The 22,111-nt window shown below is 41.6% G+C and overlaps 2 protein-coding genes across 2 annotated transcripts in view; both read right to left on the bottom strand.

Moving 5' to 3' along the window:
- LOC146679770 (protein NLRC3-like) overlaps nt 1-22,111 on the bottom strand; it is a 182,663-nt gene that overhangs the window by 101,835 nt on the left and 58,717 nt on the right. The window lies entirely within an intron of this gene.
- The window catches only part of LOC146679771 (protein NLRC3-like), a 40,715-nt gene that overhangs the window by 12,647 nt on the left and 5,957 nt on the right, over nt 1-22,111 (bottom strand). Inside the window, exons 2-11 of the mRNA XM_085450171.1 lie at nt 15,652-15,842; nt 14,513-14,661; nt 14,126-14,376; nt 13,446-13,487; nt 10,245-10,361; nt 8,276-10,073; nt 6,908-7,081; nt 6,521-6,694; nt 6,171-6,344; nt 720-893 (exon numbers count right to left, since the gene is read on the bottom strand). Of these exons, the coding sequence (XP_085306297.1) occupies nt 720-893; nt 6,171-6,344; nt 6,521-6,694; nt 6,908-7,081; nt 8,276-10,073; nt 10,245-10,361; nt 13,446-13,487; nt 14,126-14,369 (2,897 nt within the window). The 5' untranslated portion in view covers nt 14,370-14,376; nt 14,513-14,661; nt 15,652-15,842. The remainder of the gene's footprint in view (nt 1-719; nt 894-6,170; nt 6,345-6,520; nt 6,695-6,907; nt 7,082-8,275; nt 10,074-10,244; nt 10,362-13,445; nt 13,488-14,125; nt 14,377-14,512; nt 14,662-15,651; nt 15,843-22,111) is intronic.

Raw genomic sequence — 22,111 nt, 5'->3', positions numbered from 1 at the left:
TGTGAAACGTTAATATTGTTCTCAAACAACAGAATGAGAATGAAATATTGATTCTAACAGGGCCCATAAACAGCATTAGCTTAGCAGCATTAGCTTATCAGAGTCTCCATCATGGTCACACAAATCCTTAGCGGAGCAAAGTGGCCTACTTAGCAATAGCTGCTGTAGAAAGCAAAGGGAAAACAGTATTAGCATTAGCTGCTAAATGTGCACTTGAGAACAAATCTATTGTGAATTCAGCCGTGAATGTAGTGTTTCCAGTAAGCTTCCATTTCCAAATGTTAGCTGCTCCTGTCTGCCTCTTTGTCACACACACAGACTGAAATGATTCACAGCCTTGTTTCATCCTTCTGTCAGTGTCACTGACTGTCACTGTGACTGTGGACATACAGCATGGGAAACACACACATGGCTGATACTTGTATCTAAAGTTACAAAATGTTGTCTCTGTCCAAATATTACCTAACTGTAAGTCTACTTTTAATGAAACTCTCAACATGACTTATCAGTTATCATTAATGTTCCTGCAAACAGACTCCTTGAAGACCCCCTACATAAATATCCATGTACTATCCAGCTAGACTAGTGTGTCTGTCCCTGAAAATATTCCTGCATGTGTGATTGTTCATGTCTCATCTGCAGGAAACAAACAGGAAGTGAGTGAAAGACACAGGAAATGATTCCAGCTCTTCCTCCTATATCAGACATTCTCTCCATACCTGAGAGTGTCCAGTCGCCAGCCTGGATCCTTCAGTCCAGCCGACAGAAGCTTCATTCCTGAGGGACCTGGATGATTGTAGCTCAGGTCCAGCTCTCTCAGATGGGAGGGGTTGGAGGTCAGAGCTGAGGCCAGAGAAGTACAGCCTTCCTCTGTGATCAGACAGCCTGACAGACTGCAGACACACAAAACAACAATCCATCTGTTATCCATCTCTATAGCAGCATAACTAAGGGATGGTTCAGGGTCACCTGATCCAGCTCTAACTATAAGTTTTATCAAAAAGGAAAGTTTGAAGCTGATCGTCAAAGCAGAGAGGGTGTCTGTCTCCTGAACTCAAACTGGGAGCTGCTTCCACACCCAGTCCAACATAGCCAGGCTTTCTTTGCTGCTTTGACAAAACCTCAAATCCCAGTCAGAGATGGTGAGCACCATCACAGTGATGATCATTTCTCTGTTAACCCAGGCTTTCTGCTTCAGGATCTGTGCACGCTCACAGAACAAGGAGACCTTTAAACATCATTTCACTAAATGGATGGACTGAGCTCAGCCTACAGATGAACTGGATAAATAAAGATTTGACCTCAGTGTGCTCAGTGTTCCTGTCTATTCCTAACATATTCCTAACATGATAGCTGCACTTTAGAGCTCTAAAACTGGAACTGACACATATTTAAACTCCACATGTTACTCAGTACATTCAGTTCTGACACTCGCCCACAGTCCAACAAAGGAAACATGGAGATCACATCAGTTTGTCACCAAAGTCTAATTATTCCAGAGGGCAGTGTTGATACAACTAAAGTTATTTTTAAGCAAAGTTGAGTTTTTTATTGTCGCAGTACTTCATGTCTGAAGTATCACTTAAATGCATTACACGCTGTTGATGGCAGCAAACAAACCACCCAAACAAACAGAGGTGGGAGGCTTGGGCAGACTACGTAGGATCAGCTTGTGGGAGGAGTCAGGATAAAACCAAAGAAAGACAAGCTAACAAACACCACAGTGAAGTGAGTAGCTACAAACTGCAGGCTGATTAGTGTTGTTGAAGAAGTCGGTCTGAGGAACGTTCTTAGGATCAACAAATGACGGCATGTATGAGCCTCCCTCAAGACGCACCATCACAAGAAGAACACATGAGCTGTAGAAAAAGGAGAGACTATGAAAGCCACGGCGTTACAACGTGCACCAGCTGTTGGTCTCTCTGGAGACTACTGGGCGTGGCTGGGTAACCATGGTTACTTGGGAGTTACAGTACATGATATTAATGAAGAGTGGGAGCTGCGTTCTATAGCAAACAATTTGTTATGAGGTAATCAGCTGATCTTAGTTTAACCGGAAGCCCTTCACAATAATTGCAATGCCTTTATTTTGTACAACTACCATCAGTTCGTCTGTACTGATGGTAACTTAAAGTCACACTAATGTCGTTTAGTTTCTATAGTTTATGTAGTGGAAGTATACTACAGTACCCTGATCACTGATAGGACAGATTTATGTAGATATACACCTTTGTGTTTAACATTACTGCATTATAGTACTGTGATCTTTGTCCTTATATATGGCTATATTAGCTATACTGATGTACGTACATATAACTGGATATGTAACTTATCTATTCATCTTATTTGTCATGTATTTGTATTGTGTACTTCCTTTTTGTAAGAAACCACACACATGATCACAGCCGCAAGAATCAATCAGTGAAAGAATAAAGTGTCTCAAACCAAACCTTAAGCTCTTTATTCCACATGCTGGGATCATTTGGCCTTCAGTGGTGTTCTGGCTGACACACCGGAGTGACCAGAGTGCTAAAGAGTGAATCGGACACACCAGTGTCATCTCTGATATCTCCACTACATTTAATCGTCCTTCAGCTTGTGGCTGCCGTTAGCTGGTCTGCTAGTTAGCTGATTTGCTATTTAGCCGGTGTGCTAGTTAGCTGGTGTGCTAGTTAGCCGGTTCGCTAGTCAGCTGGTGTGCTGACCAGCGAACCAGTAGGTTACAAGATGAGCTTGTCTGTCTGATGAGCCAGCTCTCTCTGTCTTGGTCATTTTGTCCTTGGGCAAAACCTAACCTACCACTACAACTGTAGCTTACCTCCACCAGTGTGTGAATGTGAGAGTGAATGAATACAGGGAGTGCAGAATTATTAGGCAAATGAGTATTTTGTCCACATCATCCTCTTCATGCATGTTGTCTTACTCCAAGCTGTATAGGCTCGAAAGCCTACTACCAATTAAGCATATTAGGTGATGTGCATCTCTGTAATGAGAAGGGGTGTGGTCTAATGACATCAACACCCTATATCAGGTGTGCATAATTATTAGGTAACGTCCTTTCCTTTGGCAAAATGGGTCAAAAGAAGGACTTGACAGGCTCAGAAAAGTCAAAAACAGTGAGATATCTTGCAGAGGGATGCAGCAGTCTCAAAATTGCAAAGCTTCTGAAGCGTGATCATCGAACAATCAAGCGTTTCATTCAAAATAGTCAACAGGGTCGCAAGAAGCGTGTGGAAAAACCAAGGCACAAAATAACTGCCCATGAACTGAGAAAAGTCAAGCGTGCAGCTGCCAAGATGCCACTTGCCACCAGTTTGGCCATATTTTGGAGCTGCAACATCACTGGAGTGCCCAAGAGCACAAGGTGTGCAATACTCAGAGACATGGCCAAGGTAAGAAAGGCTGAAAGACGACCACCACTGAACAAGACACACAAGCTGAAACGTCAAGACTGGGCCAAGAAATATCTCAAGACTGGTTTTTCTAAGGTTTTATGGACTGATGAAATGAGAGTGAGTCTTGATGGGCCAGATGGATGGGCCCGTGGCTGGATTGGTAAAGGGCAGAGAGCTCCAGTCCCACTCAGACGCCAGCAAGGTGGAGTACTGGTTTGGGCTGGTATCATCAAAGATGAGCTTGTGGGGCCTTTTCGGGTTGAGGATGGAGTCAAGCTCAACTCCCAGTCCTACTGCCAGTTTCTGGAAGACACCTTCTTCAAGCAGTGGTACAGGAAGAAGTCTGCATCCTTCAAGAAAAACATGATTTTCATGCAGGACAATGCTCCATCACACGCGTCCAAGTACTCCACAGCGTGGCTGGCAAGAAAGGGTATAAAAGAAGAAAAACTAATGACATGGCCTCCTTGTTCACCTGATCTGAACCCCATTGAGAACCTGTGGTCCATCATCAAATGTGAGATTTACAAGGAGGGAAAACAGTACACCTCTCTGAACAGTGTCTGGGAGGCTGTGGTTGCTGCTGCACGCAATGTTGATGGTGAACAGATCAAAACACTGACAGAATCCATGGATGGCAGGCTTTTGAGTGTCCTTGCAAAGAAAGGTGGCTATATTGGTCGCTGATTTGTTTTTGTTTTGTTTTTGAATGTCAGAAATGTATATTTGTGAATGTGGAGATGTTATATTGGTGTCACTGGTAAAAATAAATAAATGAAATGGGTATATATTTGTTTTTTGTTAAGTTGCCTAATAATTCTGCACAGTAATAGTCACCTGCACACACATATCCCCCTAAAATAGCTAAAACTAAAAACAAACTAAAAACTACTTCCAAAAACATTCAGCTTTGATATTAATGAGTTTTTTGGGTTCATTGAGAACATGCTTGTTGTTCAATAATAAAATTATTCCTCAAAAATACAACTTGCCTAATAATTCTGCACTCCCTGTAGTGGGATTGTAAAGGGTCTTTGAGGGTCTCAAAAAGCGCTATATAAATGCAATCCATTATTATTATTAAGAGCATCTTTAGGCCTGACTGTGCTCATCCTTCCTCCAACCTCTCCTTACCAAAGATAACAACTACATCAGTATTAGCTCAATAACAATTTCTGCAATTCAATTGTGGACATTCATTTTTAAACCTTGTGTAAAACGATAAAACCTCAAAGTCTGAGCATTATTCTTTGTGCAAACAGCTCTTGCAGGTTCCCCCGGACTTAGGTTATTTTTATTATTTAATTACTTTCCTTTAAGCAGCTGTTCAGGCTACTAAACTCATCCCAGAAATAACAAGTGACACCATTAATAGTAGAGGTGGGAATCACCATACAACTCGCGATACGATATTATTGCGATTTTTTAAAATATTTTGCGATATTTAAATTCTGCACATAAAGGTAAACTTTATCAATATTCATTTTATCTAATATCAAAGTCTCACACTCAGTCTTTCTCTCATTTCAGTCAGTTTTATTGTTGACAAACTGAACGGTTTGTATTACAGTCTAGTCCAACTTAACTGAATGCAACCATCTGGTACAATTATAGCTATTCTGAACTATGCAATTTATGAAAACTATGCAGCCCCTTCAGCAACTGAAGAATTTGAAAGTAAATTTAAAAAAATATATAATTTTACATTAAATAAAAAAGTTTCAAACTTAATTAAAATTAAACATGTCTTAAATTAAAATAAGTAAACTGTCATGTTTATTGCTGCCAAAAAAAAAGTTAAACACATTTGGACAGTGAAGGAATGTCAGGATTGTTGCTCAGAAAAAGGATCAACATGCTCTGAAGTCAACATGCTCTGACTCCAGAGCATGTTGACTTCAGAGAAAAAATTGTTTGTAACAAAATATCGATTTCTGCTGTCCCTGTATCGATACATTATTAGCAAACAAAATATCACGATACTACACAGTATCGATTTTTCCCCCACCCCTAATTAATAGTGGAGCTAACTTTAACAGGTGAAACTGATTTGACCTATAAGGCTACTGCAGTTACTTCTTATCAGGTTTAGTAGGGAAGACATCTGGATGAGGTAGTTAGTAGTATGTAGTTAGTACCGGGCGACTCCCCTCCCCCACATCGGCACCAGAACCCTGTATTATCTACAGGGTAAGACTGCCTGTTTTATCAAACTATGGCCATTACTACTGTGATCATTTGCAGCCCAGTGTGCCGCTCTCTCTGCTGGGATGAACCACTGGAGCTCACCCAGTCATCCCTTTCTTTCTCTCAAGAAGAAGTGAAATAAATATATTTATTATGTTACGAGTCTAATATTCTTTAAATCAAACTGTAATGAATAAATCAAGCAAGAAGATTTGGTGGCTCCACGTGTTGTAGAAGAAAAGATAAACATCTCATTTTGAGAAATCAGCCTTTAAAATTAAGTACTGTGAATAAAAAACAAACAGCGAGCCAATCAGCAGTCGCCAATATCCTCCTAATTTCATTCACAAAGAAATCAAATATATATATTATGGGCCCAAAGGAGCCTAAATCTTTAAATTAGGCAGTGCATGAAGTATTTTTTTAAATAAACAAAGACATGACTATAACAACTTTTAGTAATTCAGATTCCAATTATCCACTCAAATGTGAATAAAAGTTCACTTGACAGCTGTAAAAGTTACCTGTTTATACAATAATATAAATCACATTTCAAATGATCATCTGTGGAAAAGTTTGAATCCTGACCTGAGAGTTTCCACTGCACACTGTGAACTCTTTAGTCCAGCGGACAGAAGCTTCACTCCTGAATCCTGCAGGTCAGAGTTACTCAGGTCCAGCTCTCTCAGACTGGAGGACTGGGAGCTGAGGACTGAGGACAGAGCTTCACAGCTTCTCTCTGACAGGTTACAGCCACTCAGTCTGAAAAATAAAAGACAATCTATAAAACAAGTACTCATGTAGAGTTTGTTAATACATTTCACAACATTAAATGTTGACTTTCTATTTTTAAAGAAAACATAAAGATACTAAGATACAACATCATATGTATGAACTTTAATTAATAATTCTAAAAACTAAATGTTTTCTGATCTGACCTCAGAGTATTCAGTTTACAGTTTAAACGTTGTAGTCCAGCAGACAGAAGCTTCACTCCTGAATCCTGCAGCATTCTGATACTCAGGTCCAGCTCTGTCAGACTAGAGGACTGCGAGCTGAGAACTGAGGACAGAGCTTCACAGTTTTCCTCTGAGAGTTCACAGATGTTAAGTCTGAAGATAAAAACATGAATAAAGATTGTTGTTAAAGTGTAATCAAGGTGCAATAGCTTATTGTCTTGTGCTGAGCAGGTTAGTAAAACTTCCGTTTAACTTTGAAATGAATAAAAATGCTATGAAACAAGGATAACTGGATAAAGACATAAACAAAAACAAACATCAAACACATAAACAAACAGAACTAAACATAATACAAATTGATCTGACCTCAGAACATTCAGTTTGGCATGTGGACTCTCCACTGCAGCAGACAGAAGCTTTACTGCTGAAGCCTTCAGGCTGTTGGTACTCAGGTCCAGCTCTCTCAGACTACAGGACTGGGAGCTGACCACTGACAGCAAATTTTCACAGCCTTTCTCTGAGACGTTACAGCTGCTCAGTCTGTGAGAGAAAGGAAAAAAACAAAAACAAAAAAAAAACAAAAAATATATGTGATCAAATTAAATTTGTTTATATGTTGAACCTTTTTTTTTTAAAATTTATTTAAACCTATGAGACTATGAGTGCTACCAGTCCAGTGCACATGATTGGTACCTTGATGGAACCTTGCTCAGGGGTACCACAAGGTAACTATTCGGTGGATTCGACCCCTGACCTTATGATCATGGGGCGACCACTCTGCCTACTGAGCTAATAATTCTGTGTACACTGTCATACAATATTAACTAAAACAATTATTTTAGAAAATTTTAGTAATTCAATAATCATGCTCATTACCTGTGTATTGTGAATAACACTGGATTTTAAACACTCGCTGTATAAAACTCTTCCTGTTAAAGGTGTGTATAAAGGAGATGAGCTGAAATGCAGACTTCATGGAGAATGTTTGCTGTCAGCATATATCAAAGACAAAGCAGAGATCCATCCAGTCTCTTCCACTAAGCCCACAGAGGGACAGACAACCACTCTCACTCACACCTGCATGAAGTTTAGATCACCAGGTAACCTAACTGCATGTCTGTGGACAGTGGGAGGAAACTGTAGAGGACCCAGAGTGAACCCACTGTAATTCTGTGATAACACTGGTTATGGAAGCCTTACAGTTACATATGGTTACTGACAAGAAACACGACCTTAGAGGCAATTTCAGTAATGAAGACCGAGTTTCTCCCTCCATACAGGATGAAAACATGACAGCACAGCAGAGATTTATATTTAAAAAGGGAGGGTGTGCACTGAAAGTGAGATACAAACTTGAACTTAAATTATGAACATCAGAAAAAGATGTAGGTGAAGTCTGGCAGGTGAAGTTTGTGCTTTAGAATAAAACAACCAAACTCCTGGAGTTGGAGACAAGTGAACAAGCTGAGGATAATAAACCTGTCAGAGGGGCTGAAGCATCAGAGCTCATGTTCTTATAGGCTGGGTCTGGATTGTCCTTTGATAAGAGTTACAGAACAAAGTGTGTTTTAGAAATGCTGGAGTGAAACATTAAAACTACCATATATTTACTGAGTGACTGATGATCATTTAATTTACTATTTTAAAAAAATGTTACAGTGCTCTTTGAACTCAGCATTTCTGATTTATTTCCCATGATTTTAACAATGAAGCGATGACAACATGTTTACTCACAGAGCTTTGTTGGAGGCTTTGACCACTGGCAGCATTCTCAGAAGAGCCTCCTCTGAAGCAGAGTATTTCTTGAAGTCAAACTCATCCAGATCTTCTTCTGATGACAGTAAGATGAAGGTCAGAGCTGAGCACTGAGCAGGAGACAGTTTACCTGTGGAGAGACTTCCTGAAGTCCTGTATTGTTGGATCTCCTCCACTAGAGAACGATCATTCAGTTCATTCAGACAGTGGATCAGATTGATGCTTTTCTCTGCAGACAGATTCTCACTGAGCTTCTCCTTGATGTACTGGACTGTTTCCTGATTGGTCAGTGAGCTACTTCCTGTCTGTGTCATCAGGGCTCGTAAGAGAGTCTGATTGGTCTGCAGTGAAAGACCCAGGAGGAAGCGGAGGAACAAGTCCAGGTGTCCATTTGGACTCTGTAAGGCCTTGTCCACAGCACTCTGGTAGAAGTGTTTCTTTGCAGAATCTCCTGTTTCAGACTTCTGGGAGGTTGTTTGTTGTTGTTCCAGCAGATTGAGTCCAGAGTTGCTGAAGGTCAGATGGACATGAAGAGCAGCCAGAAACTCCTGAACACTCAGATGGATGAAGCAGAACACCTTGTCCTGGTACAGTCCTCTCTCCTCTTTAAAGATCTGTGTGAACACTCCTGAGTACACTGAGGCTGCTCTGATATCGATGCCACACTCTGTCAGGTCTGATTCATAGAAGATCAGGTTTCCTTTCTGCAGCTGATCAAAAGCCAGTTTTCCCAGAGACTCAATCATCTTCCTGCTCTCTGGACTCCAGTGTGGATCTGTCTCAGCTCCTCCATCATACTTGACCTTCTTCACTTTGGCCTGAACCACCAGGAAGTGGATGTACATCTCAGTCAGGGTGTTGGGCAGCTGTCCTCTCTTTCTGGTTTTCAGCACATCCTCCAGAACAGTAGCAGTGATCCAGCAGAAGACTGGGATGTGACACATGATGTGGAGGCTTCGTGATGTCTTGATGTGGGAGATGATCTTGCTGGCTTGCTTCTTATCTCTGAATCTCTTCCTGAAGTACTCCTCCTTCTGTGGGTCAGTGAACCCTCTGACCTCTGTCACCATGCCAACACAGACAGGAGGGATCTGATTGGCTGCTGCAGGTCGTGTGGTTATCCAGAGGCGAGCAGAGGGAAGCAGTTTCCCCCTGATGAGGTTTATCAGCAGCACATCCACTGAGGTGGACTTTCTAGGGTCAGTTAGGATTGTAGTTTTGTGGAAGTCCAGAGGAAGTCGACACTCATCCAGACCATCAAAGATGAACACAACCTGGAAGTCTTCAAAGCTGCAGATTCCTGCTTCTTTGGTTTCAGTAAAGAAGTGATGAACAAGTCCCACCAAGCTGAACTTTTCCTCTTTCAGCACATTCAGCTCTCTGAAAGTGAATGGAAATATGAACTGGATGTCCTGGTTGGCTTTGTCTTCAGCCCAGTCCAGGCTGTATTTCTGTGTTAAGACTGTTTTCCCAATGCCAGCCACTCCCTTTGTCAGCACTGTTCTGATTGGTTCGTCTCTTCCAGGTGAGGCTTTAAAGATGTCTTCTTGTCTGATGGTTGTTTCTGGTCTGTGTGGTTTCCTGGATGCTGTTTCAATCTGTCTGACCTCATGTTCCTCATTGACCTCTGCAGTCCCTCCCTCTGTGATGTAGAGCTCTGTGTAGATCTGATTCAGGAGGGTTGGGTTTCCTGCTTTAGCGATGCCCTCAAACACACACTGGAACTTCTTCTTCAGGGTGGATTTAAGGTTACGATGACAACGTCCACTGGGAGTTCCTTTAGAAATAAAGAAAAATATATATATTGAATTTAAGTACTTATCAAGGGTACATGACCATTTCTTTCCTGCCCAAATTAAGTGCTTGTGAAGAATCAGGTCAAGTTCTTGCAACATTATGAAATTTTAGTTTTTCCATTAGCTGATATTATTTATAGATATCTTCTTACTGCTCAGTAGATGATCAGCCAGCTTATTCAGCTTCATTCTCTTCAGGATGTTTGCTGTGATCTTCACAAATGACTCCATGCTTGAATCGAGTTTAGGCTCACACTTTTGATATGACTCTAGAAAAACAAACAAAAACATAATAACAGATCCATCACAGCATTATTAAGCTGTTGCATGGTTTGTTTTTTGTGTGTGTCTTTTTTTTCAGCATCATGTGTAACTGAAGCCTTTTTTGTATTTATTAATAATTCACCATCACATCATGTCAGATGTTTAAGTTACTTCATGAGAAATTTTAACTAAGTACATGGGTGTTAAAGTAATGTTTTTCTGTATATTTAACCAGTTTGTAGACATCAAAGCCCTGTTTATTTTTTATTTTAGCAAAACATCGTCTGAGGCAAGAATAAATCAACTAATTAGCAAAAACAAAAGAAAGAAAGAAAACATGTTTGACATAAATTACATTTATTATAATTAAAACAAAAAAAAAAGAAAACCATTAATCAACATATGAACGTTACCTCTGATGTTACAGCGGCTTTATTAGAGACACGGCTGAGCGTTTTGAATAATTTTAAAAAGTTTAAATTTGTTCAGTATTGAACGGCAGAAATTAGGTTTTCTTTTCGGAAGAATGTAGAAGGAAAAAAAAACAGCAGCAGACAGCATGTAAACAACGGTAGACTTGTGCGTAACAAGCAAGCGAATAATGCAGAAAACAGATTTTTAGATGGGAAACTGTTCTTGAAGTACAGAGAGAGAGAGAGCTGTGCATGAAGTGTGATTTTATTGTGGTGGAAGCGAAGCAGTAAAAGTCAGAGGGAATTCATGATGATTGATTGATTGATTGATTGGTTGATTGATTGATTGGTAATTTATTGCAACATGTGAACATGAATATAAATACCTTGGTGTCTGGATTGATGACTCCTTCACCTTTAAACCACATATAGAGAGACTAGTAAAGAAACTGAGACTTAAACTTCGTTTTTTCTTCCGTAATAAACAGTGCTTTTCTTTTGCAGTAAAAAAACGTCTTGTCACTGCAACCTTTTTATCTGTGTTAGATTATGGTGACATTCTGTATATGAACGCTTCTTCTTCATGTCTTCTAATGTTGGACACGATGTATCATGCTTCCTTGAGGTTTATTACCAATTGTAAATACCTGACCCATCACTGTGATTTGTACTTAAGAGTAAAATGGCCTTCTTTGGCCATTAGAAGACAGGGGCATTGGTACACTTTTATTCACAAAGCTATGCTTGGATTGCTGCCTCCTTATATTTGTACTTTGGTCACAAGGACAAATAGTGGTTCTTACTCCTTGCGCTCAAATGATCAGCTGCTGTTGTCTGTTCCCCTTGTCCGCACAGAGCTGGGTAAGAAAGCCTTTGTGCACTCTGCGCCTTTTTCATGGAACATGTTACAGAAAGACTGGAAACTAACTGAATTGTTGTCTTTAAATGTTTTTAAAACTAAACTCAAAGGCCTACAGGCTGCCTCAATAATGTGTAATTGTTTTGTGTAATTTTAACTTTGTTTGTTCGTATGTATTTGTCTTGAAATGTGCTGCCTCTTGGCCAGGACTCCCTTGAAAAAGAGGTCTTTGATCTCAACGGGACATTCCTGGTTAAATAAAGGTTAAATAAAATAAATGAAAAATATACAGGTACATTTAGAAATGAAAATAAGAGAGAAAAAAATACTATACAAAATACATACAAAAAAACGTTCTGATTAATTTACATGTTGAAAGGGAGTGGGAAGAAGTAAACACTTATTTAATCCCACCCCTTTGCCATAAATTATCAGTTAATATGTAGTCAGCTTCCTTACTGATATAATGATGTTTATGTTGCTGCTGGTTCGGTCAGTATTGTTTGGAGAGAGATCAAACTAACAGCTTTAGAATCAGCACAAAAAGGGCGTGAACACAAAGCGCGGACCCGCCGACACCTCAGAATCAGCGAGCTGTCGGCTTTCAGCCCCGACCGTGTCTGTGCCGTCAGGTGAGAAAGGCGACATCTCACTGATTCTGGTCCGCGCTGTGTGTTTAAGTCTATGTGCAGAATCCGTGTTCCTGCTCTCATTTACTGTCTTAGCTGTTTGGTGGTTGTTGAAATTTTGTGAGGTTTAACCTGAGATTCTGGCGTTTCGGGCAAAATAAATTTATATTAAAAAATCGATTCAGGATTTTAATGAATCGATTTCACGTTATCCAAGCCAGGATCGATTTTAATCGATAAATCGATTATAAAAACCCAGCCCTAATTATTACCGACCTTGGGTTTAATTTGGACAGTGATTTTAAACTGGAAAGTAAATTATAATTGTTGTCTAGTTTTTCAAAGTATAGCGTTTTTTATTTTAGGCAACTGACAGCAGTGAAATGTTTTCTTTCAAATTCAACAATTTTATTTGTCACACACACAATACAACATGTGGTTTCTAGGCAGCACTTTGAAACAGTGATCCATACTTTTATTTCATCCCATCTGGACTACTGTGATTGACTTTATGTGGGAGTCAGTCATTACTCTCGCATGCTCAGCTGGTTCAAAACACTGCTGCATGAAGAACCTATAAAAGAGAGCATGTTACCCCTGTCTTAGCCTCGCTCCACTGGCAGCCTGTATATTTTAGAGTTCATTTTAAAATTGTTGTGTTTAGTTTTACATTTTTCACAGTCTTGCCCTGCCTTACCTTCTTCACGCCTACACACCTCATCAGTCAGCTGACCAGCTCACTCAGATAGCCTTCTCTATCATTGTTCATAAGTTATGGACTAACTTGCCGTTACATGTTAGAGAGCCCCCTTCACTGTCCACTTCAAAAACACATCTTAAAACCCATTTTATTCTTTCTGACCCACTGAGACTCGGTCTGTTTTAGTTATTTGACCTTTTTTATTGTTTTTTATATCACATGTATTGTTATTATTTAGTATCAATGTACAGCACTTTGTGTCACCTATGGCTGTTTTGAAGTGTATTATAATTAAAGATAGTAGGTAGGTAACTGCGGTTATACTTATGGGCAACTGTTCATTAACTGGGGCTCAGAGCTTAGTTACACTGCAGAGCTGAGGATACAGAGATACCACATGGAAACAACCTGAGTTCCTATTGGTCAGTGCAGGCTTCATGTGTTTCTACCTTACCAATGGCTCCTGAGACAAACTAAGGAATTATTACCTTGTGATAAACAGGATGAAGATGCCTGGGCTGAGGGTTTCCCTGTTGGAGTAAAGTGCACCATGAATAAGGAACTGTTTGTTTAACAATGAAGACCTGCATGGCTTCAAAATACTCTAAATATACTCTCCAAAAGTTGATTCTGTTCATCTGGACGTAGTGTTTTCTGGGAGAAACGTGTCGTCACTCACCCAAGTGACTTCTTCAGTCTCAGCTGACTGCAGGTTTCAATCTTATAAACTGTACATTTGGATATTGACTGAAACCAGCCCACTGAAGGAACAATGGGCTGGGAGGTCAGTTTCTTCATCGTAATTAAGCAAAATCTCATGACCACTGATCAACAACCACTGATCAATAACCATGAGTCCCATTCACAGAGAGTTGGGGAATGGCTGCAATCACAGCATGTAAGATGGTGACAGATGTACGAAACGTTTCTCCCACTGAAAACGCTACATTCAGATGAAAAAACAAAAACAACTTTTGGAGATTTACTTACCTGCATGATTGAGCATGCATCAAGATGTCTAAATATAATATTTGTACTCAAACAAATTTAGAAGAGAAAAGACACACAATTGAAAGTTCAGACTAAAACAGCCTCAGTTTTCCATCCATAAACTGTGACAGTGTTGTCCTGATACTGCACTGAGTCATGTCTTTTTTCTCTGACTGACCTTCATTCATCTTCTTTAAAATCAACTCTGCCACCTCCATTACACGGCGAGTAGTGTATGTCTCCACCATAAGATCCACTGTTCCATGACGTCCATCCTTCCTTGCGTTCTCCAGTCGGCTCTTTTTGATGGTTGTGAAATCACCTCCGGGTCCTTTTTCCAGGTACCAGTGGAAAAGTTTCAGCTCCTCTTCTCCCAAATCTTCCAGCCTGTTCAGCAACTGCTCCTCAACAGATTTTTCCATCTTTCAACTGTAAAACATGAGAGAGAACATGAATCTCATCACATGTCCAATGTATTTAATTATTTAGAATATTTAGAGTTTGAGCAGTTTGAGTTCAGGTTTTGTTCTCAGAGCTTTTATTGAGCCATAATGTCTCCTTTTACCTCTTGAGCTCCAGCGCCCCCAGTACAAAGGGGGTGAACTGCCGTTTAACCCTCCAGCTCTCAGGTCTTTAATGCAAATATGGACACGTATCCACAAAAAGCTCAGAATTCACCCAAAGAATTCACATCAGCTCACACACACTTTCTACCTGCAGAGGAAACACAAATCATTCATGTGCACATCAGCTGAAATCCTCCTTTCATCATGTGTGCTGTCCAAATATCAGCTGCTTCTTTCCTGCTTCATCTCAGTGTCAGCTGGATGCAGTCAGACAGCAGTGTGAGGCAGAGGAAGCTGCCATCAGCTGCTCTGCTATCAGTCCACTAGATGGAGCCTGAAGCACACACGATGCATTCACTGACACACACTGATTCACTGTGACTGGAAGCTTCAGTCAGTCCAACACGTGTGAACAACATTTTAAACATTTCAGCTGATCCAGGATTCAAAGAGGATCAGCAGAGTTAAAGCTTCACACTAATTCTTGCTGCTGAGTTTGCAGAGAACTGCACACACACTGATTCACTGCTAATGAGAAGCTTCTTCCATCCAGTAATTCATCATCCATCAGCTCTGCTGCTGCTCTCAGTCCTGGACTCTGATCACAAACTAAAAGCAGCTTTTTAACTCGTGTCTGTAAGAACTCTTAGTGTTAGCTTAGTGTTAGCTTAGCTTTAGCTTAGTGTTAGCTTAGCGTTAGCTTAGCGTTAGCATGCTGTGTGCTAGCTCAGCGTCAGAGCTCTGCAGGTGTCTCGTGTGTAAATATTAATCACAGTGACAGTAAAGGAGGTAAAGGGCTGTGACGTCATCACGTACGCTGCGTCCTCTGTGGGCTCTGAGTGAACTCAAAGTACAAACTACAAGTACACAAACACGAACGTAGCTCAGAGTGGCGGACACACTCGGCCTCGTTGGTCCAGCTGTGAGTCCGTTACCGTGAACTATGGAGCGGCAGATTTGTGCTGAACTAAGCTGCACACAGCTGATGTTAGCCAGGAAACATTACACACTGACTTTAATGGAGAGACCGGAAATACAAACACACACAGTTTGTTGTGTGAAGAAATCAAACACGAGCTGAACAAACAGTAAAGTTCCTAAAGACAAACTGTTAAAGGAGGAAACAAAGCAAACTTACAGTTTCTTCACACACCAACAACAAGCTCCACTCCACGAAGTTCAGGAAGTGAAATTAAACTTTGAGCAGGAAGGAAACACCCAAAGAGACGTTTGAGGACAATCAGGAGCATTGGAACACTGTGCTGCGTTCAGTTGCACCTCGGAAACTCCAAACCTCTGGCAGGCTGTGATTTATTTCTGCTGGTTTTCCTGTTTGAAGCACAAACATCCGTCATCAATTTGTTGTTGTTCTTCCTGCAGCGTTTAAATATTTCAGCACTGAACTGATGTTTCTTCAAAGCTCATTTCAACCTGTTGAAGTCATGAATGAAAGTGCAGACTGAGAGTGGATCACATGATGTTTGAGGTGTGTCATGTGACATGTTCAGTGTTGTCACACATGTCTAGATTGTCCCTGATATCATAACTGCTCAAACACTGATGATTATATTTGAAGAATTATTCCTGATGGCAGCAAAGTTTGAATGGAGCTCTCTGTCTGTGCTGATTTGTCGCCCTCTGGAGGTCAAAGCACAAACTGCATGATGTCACTGTAACCACCACAGAGACAGGAAGTGTTTTTATGACTGAAACACTGAAATGATGCTAACGGCTGTCGTTAGGCTCACTGACAGCAGTGCTGATGTGTTCATGTCAAACACTGGCTCAGGTCAGACTCCTTCATCCTTCTCCAGCGTGAGGCCGCCCTCAGACCCACAGGAGCTCTGACCTTTGACCTCCTGACCCTAACCATTTTTTCTTGTTGCATCTTTAAATGCAAATCCTGTGAAATGGTCAGGGGCGGATCTAGAGAAATTTTCTTAGGGTGGCAAAATCAAAGCCTTTTCCCCCCAAACACATATGCAGGTGGTTACATGTGGTTAAAATGATTCAAATGCAGTAAGTATGCACGTTTTTCATATAAATATAGTCTATAACTTAATTATTGTCTGTACCCACATGATTACACACTTTAGTTACATGAAACATGTGAGTTTTGATGTTATGTACTGTACAGCCTGTATATTAAATACATATGTAGCCCAATAAGTATAAACTCCAGAAAGCTACACAACATGGGGCGCTTCATTTACAAACACAAGTCTAACTTAAGTTTCACTGTTTTTGTTAGAAAACAGTCACATTGTTGCAGCTTAAATTACACAAAATGTCAGAAATCTGCACTGTCATGAACAAACATGTAAACCTCATTTTTCATGATTTGTTGGATTCACCCTCTGAGGTCTGAAATACAACCGGACATTTGTGACTCCTTTGAGTTTACGTTTGTATTTCACCCTCAGATTGTTTCATTTTATTTTTTCCTCCTCTTGCTTTGTTTGGTATCTTTTCAGCTCAACTGAATTTAGTTGTTTTTTCACTGACATACTGCATTAGTATTACTATTACTATTAATAGAACTATTACTGATCTGAAATCACACAAAGAACCTAAAATCCTAGCAGTATTTTTTACTGTAAAAAAACCACAGACGTGTTGGGTAAATGTTTATAACTTGAAATGCAAATATAAATTGTACATTTTGTAAACAGATACAACTATTTATCTAAAAATGCAGCCAATACACCTGCTGTTTTTTCATTTTCTACAACCATTTAAAATAACACTCACCTTCCTTCATTTCCACAGTGTAACATCCACCCACCTGTGTAAAATCAGAAATTCCCATGGTGTTGTTCAAAATGTGCTCTGGCACGATCATAAGCATCGCTTGCTACTGAAAACAAGAAAAAAGCCGTCCTGCTATGGGCTGAACCATTTGTTAATGTGGAGGGGGGGACACTATGGAATATATCCAGTTCTAGCATTTATATTCACTGCTGACTGTAACTACGCTCAAACTGTTAAACTTATTTTAATAAACAACACCATCATATGCAAAACTGGGGAGGTACTTGGGGTGGCAAGGGATCATTTTAGGGTGGCACTTGCCACCCCATGCCACCCTTCTAGATCCGCCCCTGCTGATGAAGCCAACAGGTTCGCTTCATTTGCAAAAAGCAGATATGAGTTTCTGAGGCCACAGTCTTCTGTGGCAGAAGGGGAATCAGGGGAAGCCCTGGAGGAGTCCACCACCCACCAGAAACAGGTCTGAGCTCTCACTGCAGTGGTAAAGGGGCTACACAGCCCACATGAGGCTGAGGGATGCAGCCTTCTGTCAGACTGTCACTAACACAGAGAAACACCCGTGTACACTCATACTCATGGGCACATACACCAATCAACCTAACCCCACTAACTGCTCGTCTTTGGACTGTGGGAGCCAGAGAACCCAGAGAGGACCCAGACATGGGGAGAGCATGCAAACAGCTTAGATGTTGGATTTGAACCCAGAACCTTCTTGCTGTCAGGAAACAGTGCCAACCACTTTTCCACTGTGCTGCCTGTTTGACTCTGATACACCCATTTTTGAGCTCTTAAAAACAGCCCTCCACACAACAGAGACAAACCATAAAGGACTTTGTGGCTTGTAGCAACCGAAGAAAGTTTAAGGTGCAAAATAAAGAGGTTGAAAGGAAAGTAATAAAGGAAACATGTAATTATAACAGTAATGTTGGCTGTGTATCACGTGTGGCATGTCATTGTGGGGCTGGCCTCTGTTGGGATTGAGAATATGTGATGGCGGGGGCAGGGTTGGTTACTGGGGTTTATCCTGATCTCCTGTTTAGTGGAACTGTGCTCCTTTGAATCCACAGCACTAACCTGGCACACACACATAAAATGCATCATTGCTACAGAGCACAGCAGGACTCATTATGAGTGGTGGGGCAGGCTGGATGGTGTTGAGGAGTCGTATCGCAGTGACATTGGCTCCCCTGCTTCACTCTCTCCTGCCCCACTAATGCAACTCACTAATCCCTCCGTCCCCTTTAGGTGGGGCTCACGCTGACAAGATAAAATAAGCTGCACGACTGGTGGGTGGGGGCTGTGCTGTCAGCCCCCCTGGGTCTGCTCCTCTGTGATCCTCAGTGGGCCAGTATGCCTCTCCTGGTAGCCCCATGGGGGATGGTGTGGTGGGTTGGTGGGTGCCATGGCGACTATGTGCGGACTTCACATTTTTGTCTGCTGTGACAGCTCCTTGATCTGGGCGGGGCCAGTGGGGTGTGGGTAGGTCCTTTGTGGGGCTTTGGACGTTGCCTGAATATTGTCAGGCAGCTGGGTGCTGTGCCTCGACCCTTTCTTCCTTTGCATTTGTGGTTTGGTGCCATAAATGCACAACATAGAAGAGCCACCTCGACGGGACAACACTCAGCGGTTCATCTGTCTCTCTTCCACAGCATGTCTTTATCCTGTCTTCCTTCTCTCACCACAACCAATCACAGCAGATGGCCCCGCCCCTCCCTGAGCCTGGTTCTGCTGGAGGTTTCTTCCTGTTAAAAGGGAGTTTTTCCTTCCCACTGTCGCCAAAGTGCTGCTCACAGGGGGTCATATGATTGTTGGGTTTTTCTCTGTATGTATTATTGTACGAGCTACCTTACAGTATAAAGCACCTTGAGACGACTGCTGTTGTGATTTGGTGCTGTGTAAATAAAACTGAATTGAATTAAGAAACAACTCTTAGATTCCTCACATGATTCTCCTGTATTCCTACGGGACGCCAAGGTAATATAACATGGAAGTGTGTCGCAGTGCCTGGTGGCCACATGTTACCCATAAACTGTCAACCTGACCGTACTGTAGCTACGTCCAAAGACTAGTTAAAGATTAAAGCTTTTTGGGGGGTTAAATCTGACATAAATAAAGAAAGAATAACATTAAAGTCGATTCTTTTGATCACTGTAGTTCTACTTTGAGGATATGATGTGTAAAAACCCTCAGTCGTGGCTGGTGGATCTCACATTCCTGGTCTTTGTAATTCCAGTTCAATGAAGCCTCATTTTCACCTTTTTCCAGGTAAATTTTCCCAACTGTTCTAATGTCCATGCTGTGGCATTGTCCCATCATTTGTATTTCCTGTTAATGGATTTTTAATATGGTCTGGGAAATTACTATATATGAGTAACTTCCTGTTGTATTGCAGCTTAAGGCCATTGTCACTGAAATAAAGCCCGAGTTGTAATAGTTTGCATCCAGAACGAGGAAAAGGAAGAAACCCAAACACTGCTCAGTGGATGAGTCCGTCCTGGAATAAATACCAGGACAAAACTAAAAAGAAGAGCTTGTTTCCTCGAAGCAACAACAGAAAGCTCTTTGTCTCTACAGATGTTTCTGGGAAACACGTTAACAATATTTAAACATTTGTTCTTAATAAACGTTTTTACTTAATGATGCTTTATGATATTTCTATCTGACCTAATGCAGCAGCGTATCCACATGAACTCTGCAGTGTTTCTACCCAGAGGCCACCGTGGTCCTTCTTTACTAATGCTGAGGGTTTTCTCCCAGCCGTGATAGCCTTTGACAGGTAAACTGAGTCATTCCAGCCCAGTGCAAAAATAACCTCCCTGTCTGCTCTTAACTTCACGCATCGATGCTAAAACGTTGCATAACTGAACCTGCAGACTGTGATCCTGTAGCTGTCGAGGAGAGGGCTTGATGCCGTCCATCTTCTGCTCAATTAACAACGCCTGCAACCTTTTGAGCCTTGGTCCTGCTACAGTCACAAATATAACATCATCACTCTTTATTTGATCCACTACACTGCTGTCATTTCTCTGTTATGGCCCCACAAGGTCACTGAATCAACCCCACAGCATCACGTACAAGTTTTCAAAGCGGTGTTCTAATCTGCTTCGAGCTTTCATCATTTTAGCCAGCCCCTCCGATCTTCTCCAGGTGAACACTACAAAGAAAGAGTTCAGTCTGAATAAAACATCTTGTGCATGTCACACGATACAGCATCCACAGCAGTATACACTGCAAACAGCAGAAGCTCTTCCTTCTTAGCCTTCGGTCCAGCAGTGATGACCTCCTCCTGCTTTTGGTTCACATCACCTTTCTCCTGAAAATCTGAGCTGGGCTTGACAAACCCTCAGCTCAGCGTGATATAAAGGTGGCTCTTCTAGTGTATTTGCCATCTCCTGAGCTCTCATTGTTACCATCTCACATTCTTCTCCAATCCATGGTTAGGGAGCTGCTCATAGGGGGTCATATGATTGTTGGGTTCTTCTCTGTACCTATGAAGCGCCTTGAGGTGACTTTTGTTGTGATTTGGCGCTATATAAATAAAATTGAATTGAATTTTCAGGGTCAAAGTTCAGAGGAAAGTTTGTTCAGCAAATGAATGACAATAAATCATACATGTTTGCTGATTCACAGGTTAACAGCCTGGAGGAACAGGGCTGTGTCATTCCTGTGATGTGATTCAGCTTTATTTCAGCCACTCAACAAAACAACATTATATTATATTTAATATATATTAAATATGTGCCAACTGATTCAGTACGTTTCATGTAGAAATATCTGTGGCAACTTTTTGTTGCAGCAATGATCTCAAAACACGGGGGGGGGGGGGGGGCTAAGATGAATGTCTGCTGTGAGGACAGGGGGTGTGCATGTGCTCAAGTCACGTGACACGTCATTTACGCAACATTTGGTCGATTTCAAAGTTACAGTGAGATAAAATCATGTTATGGATTGCACTCAGTATATTGTGCCGACATGGTGAGATTGTGTCTGTCGAGCCGAGGAGAGCGTCGCAGTGCCAAAAGCTGTAAAATGAACTATCAGGCTGGAGTGTGCTGCCACAGCACAGAGCAGTCACAGAGTCCTGCAGGCAGAAGAGGAGTGATCGTGTTAGCCACCTTACAAAACAAAAAGACATGAAGTGAAAAGCAGAGCGTAGAGTGAGGCAGAAGAAGACAGACTGGGCCAAGTCCTGCATGTGCGAGAGCGAGCGAGACCCGGGACAACGTCATCCGCCTCGCCTGGACTAGTCCGCCGGCCGGAGGAGGGACAGTGGCTGCACTGTGCAGCCGAAGAGTCACTTTGATCGCACAGGAAACGAGCGACGCAACCGGTCCACCGTCCGTGCAAACTGCGCCAGGCAGCGTATTGCAAGCTGGAGGACACCGCGCTCAGTGGATCTGTGTTCGACTACTCCGCCTAGGCTGCACTGTCGAGCACAGATCCACTGAGCGCAGCGCAAGCTAGCAGACAGAAGCTAAGCTCGTTGCAACATGGCAAACTGAACCTCCCCCACTAGTGATGGCCAAATGAAGCTTTCCGAAGCACTGAAGCTTGTATTGAAAAACGGTTCATTACTCGAAGCTTTTCAACACAGTCCTCTCCGGTGACATCTGGTGGTGAAAACTTTGAAGAGCAGCTTGAATCTGCAAAATAAAACGGACTGCTCAATCATCGCTGCTCACTCAAGAGTGGAGTTCTCTCTGATATTGGGCCACCGTTCCGTTGCTTTGAACATGTAATTGGTTTTGTTTTCTCGATTGGGGGGCTGAAAAAAATGTAATGCGTATTTGCGTAATACATTTTGATCAATAAACTTTCCCTATTTAAAC

Source organism: Copadichromis virginalis, unplaced genomic scaffold (genome assembly GCF_057382275.1).
Source record: "Copadichromis virginalis isolate Kocher_CV1m ecotype Utaka unplaced genomic scaffold, C_Virginalis_male_GT1.1 unmapped_scaffold_1, whole genome shotgun sequence".
NCBI classification, from domain to species: Eukaryota; Metazoa; Chordata; class Actinopteri; order Cichliformes; family Cichlidae; genus Copadichromis; species Copadichromis virginalis.
This window is presented reverse-complemented; position numbering and strand designations above follow the sequence as displayed.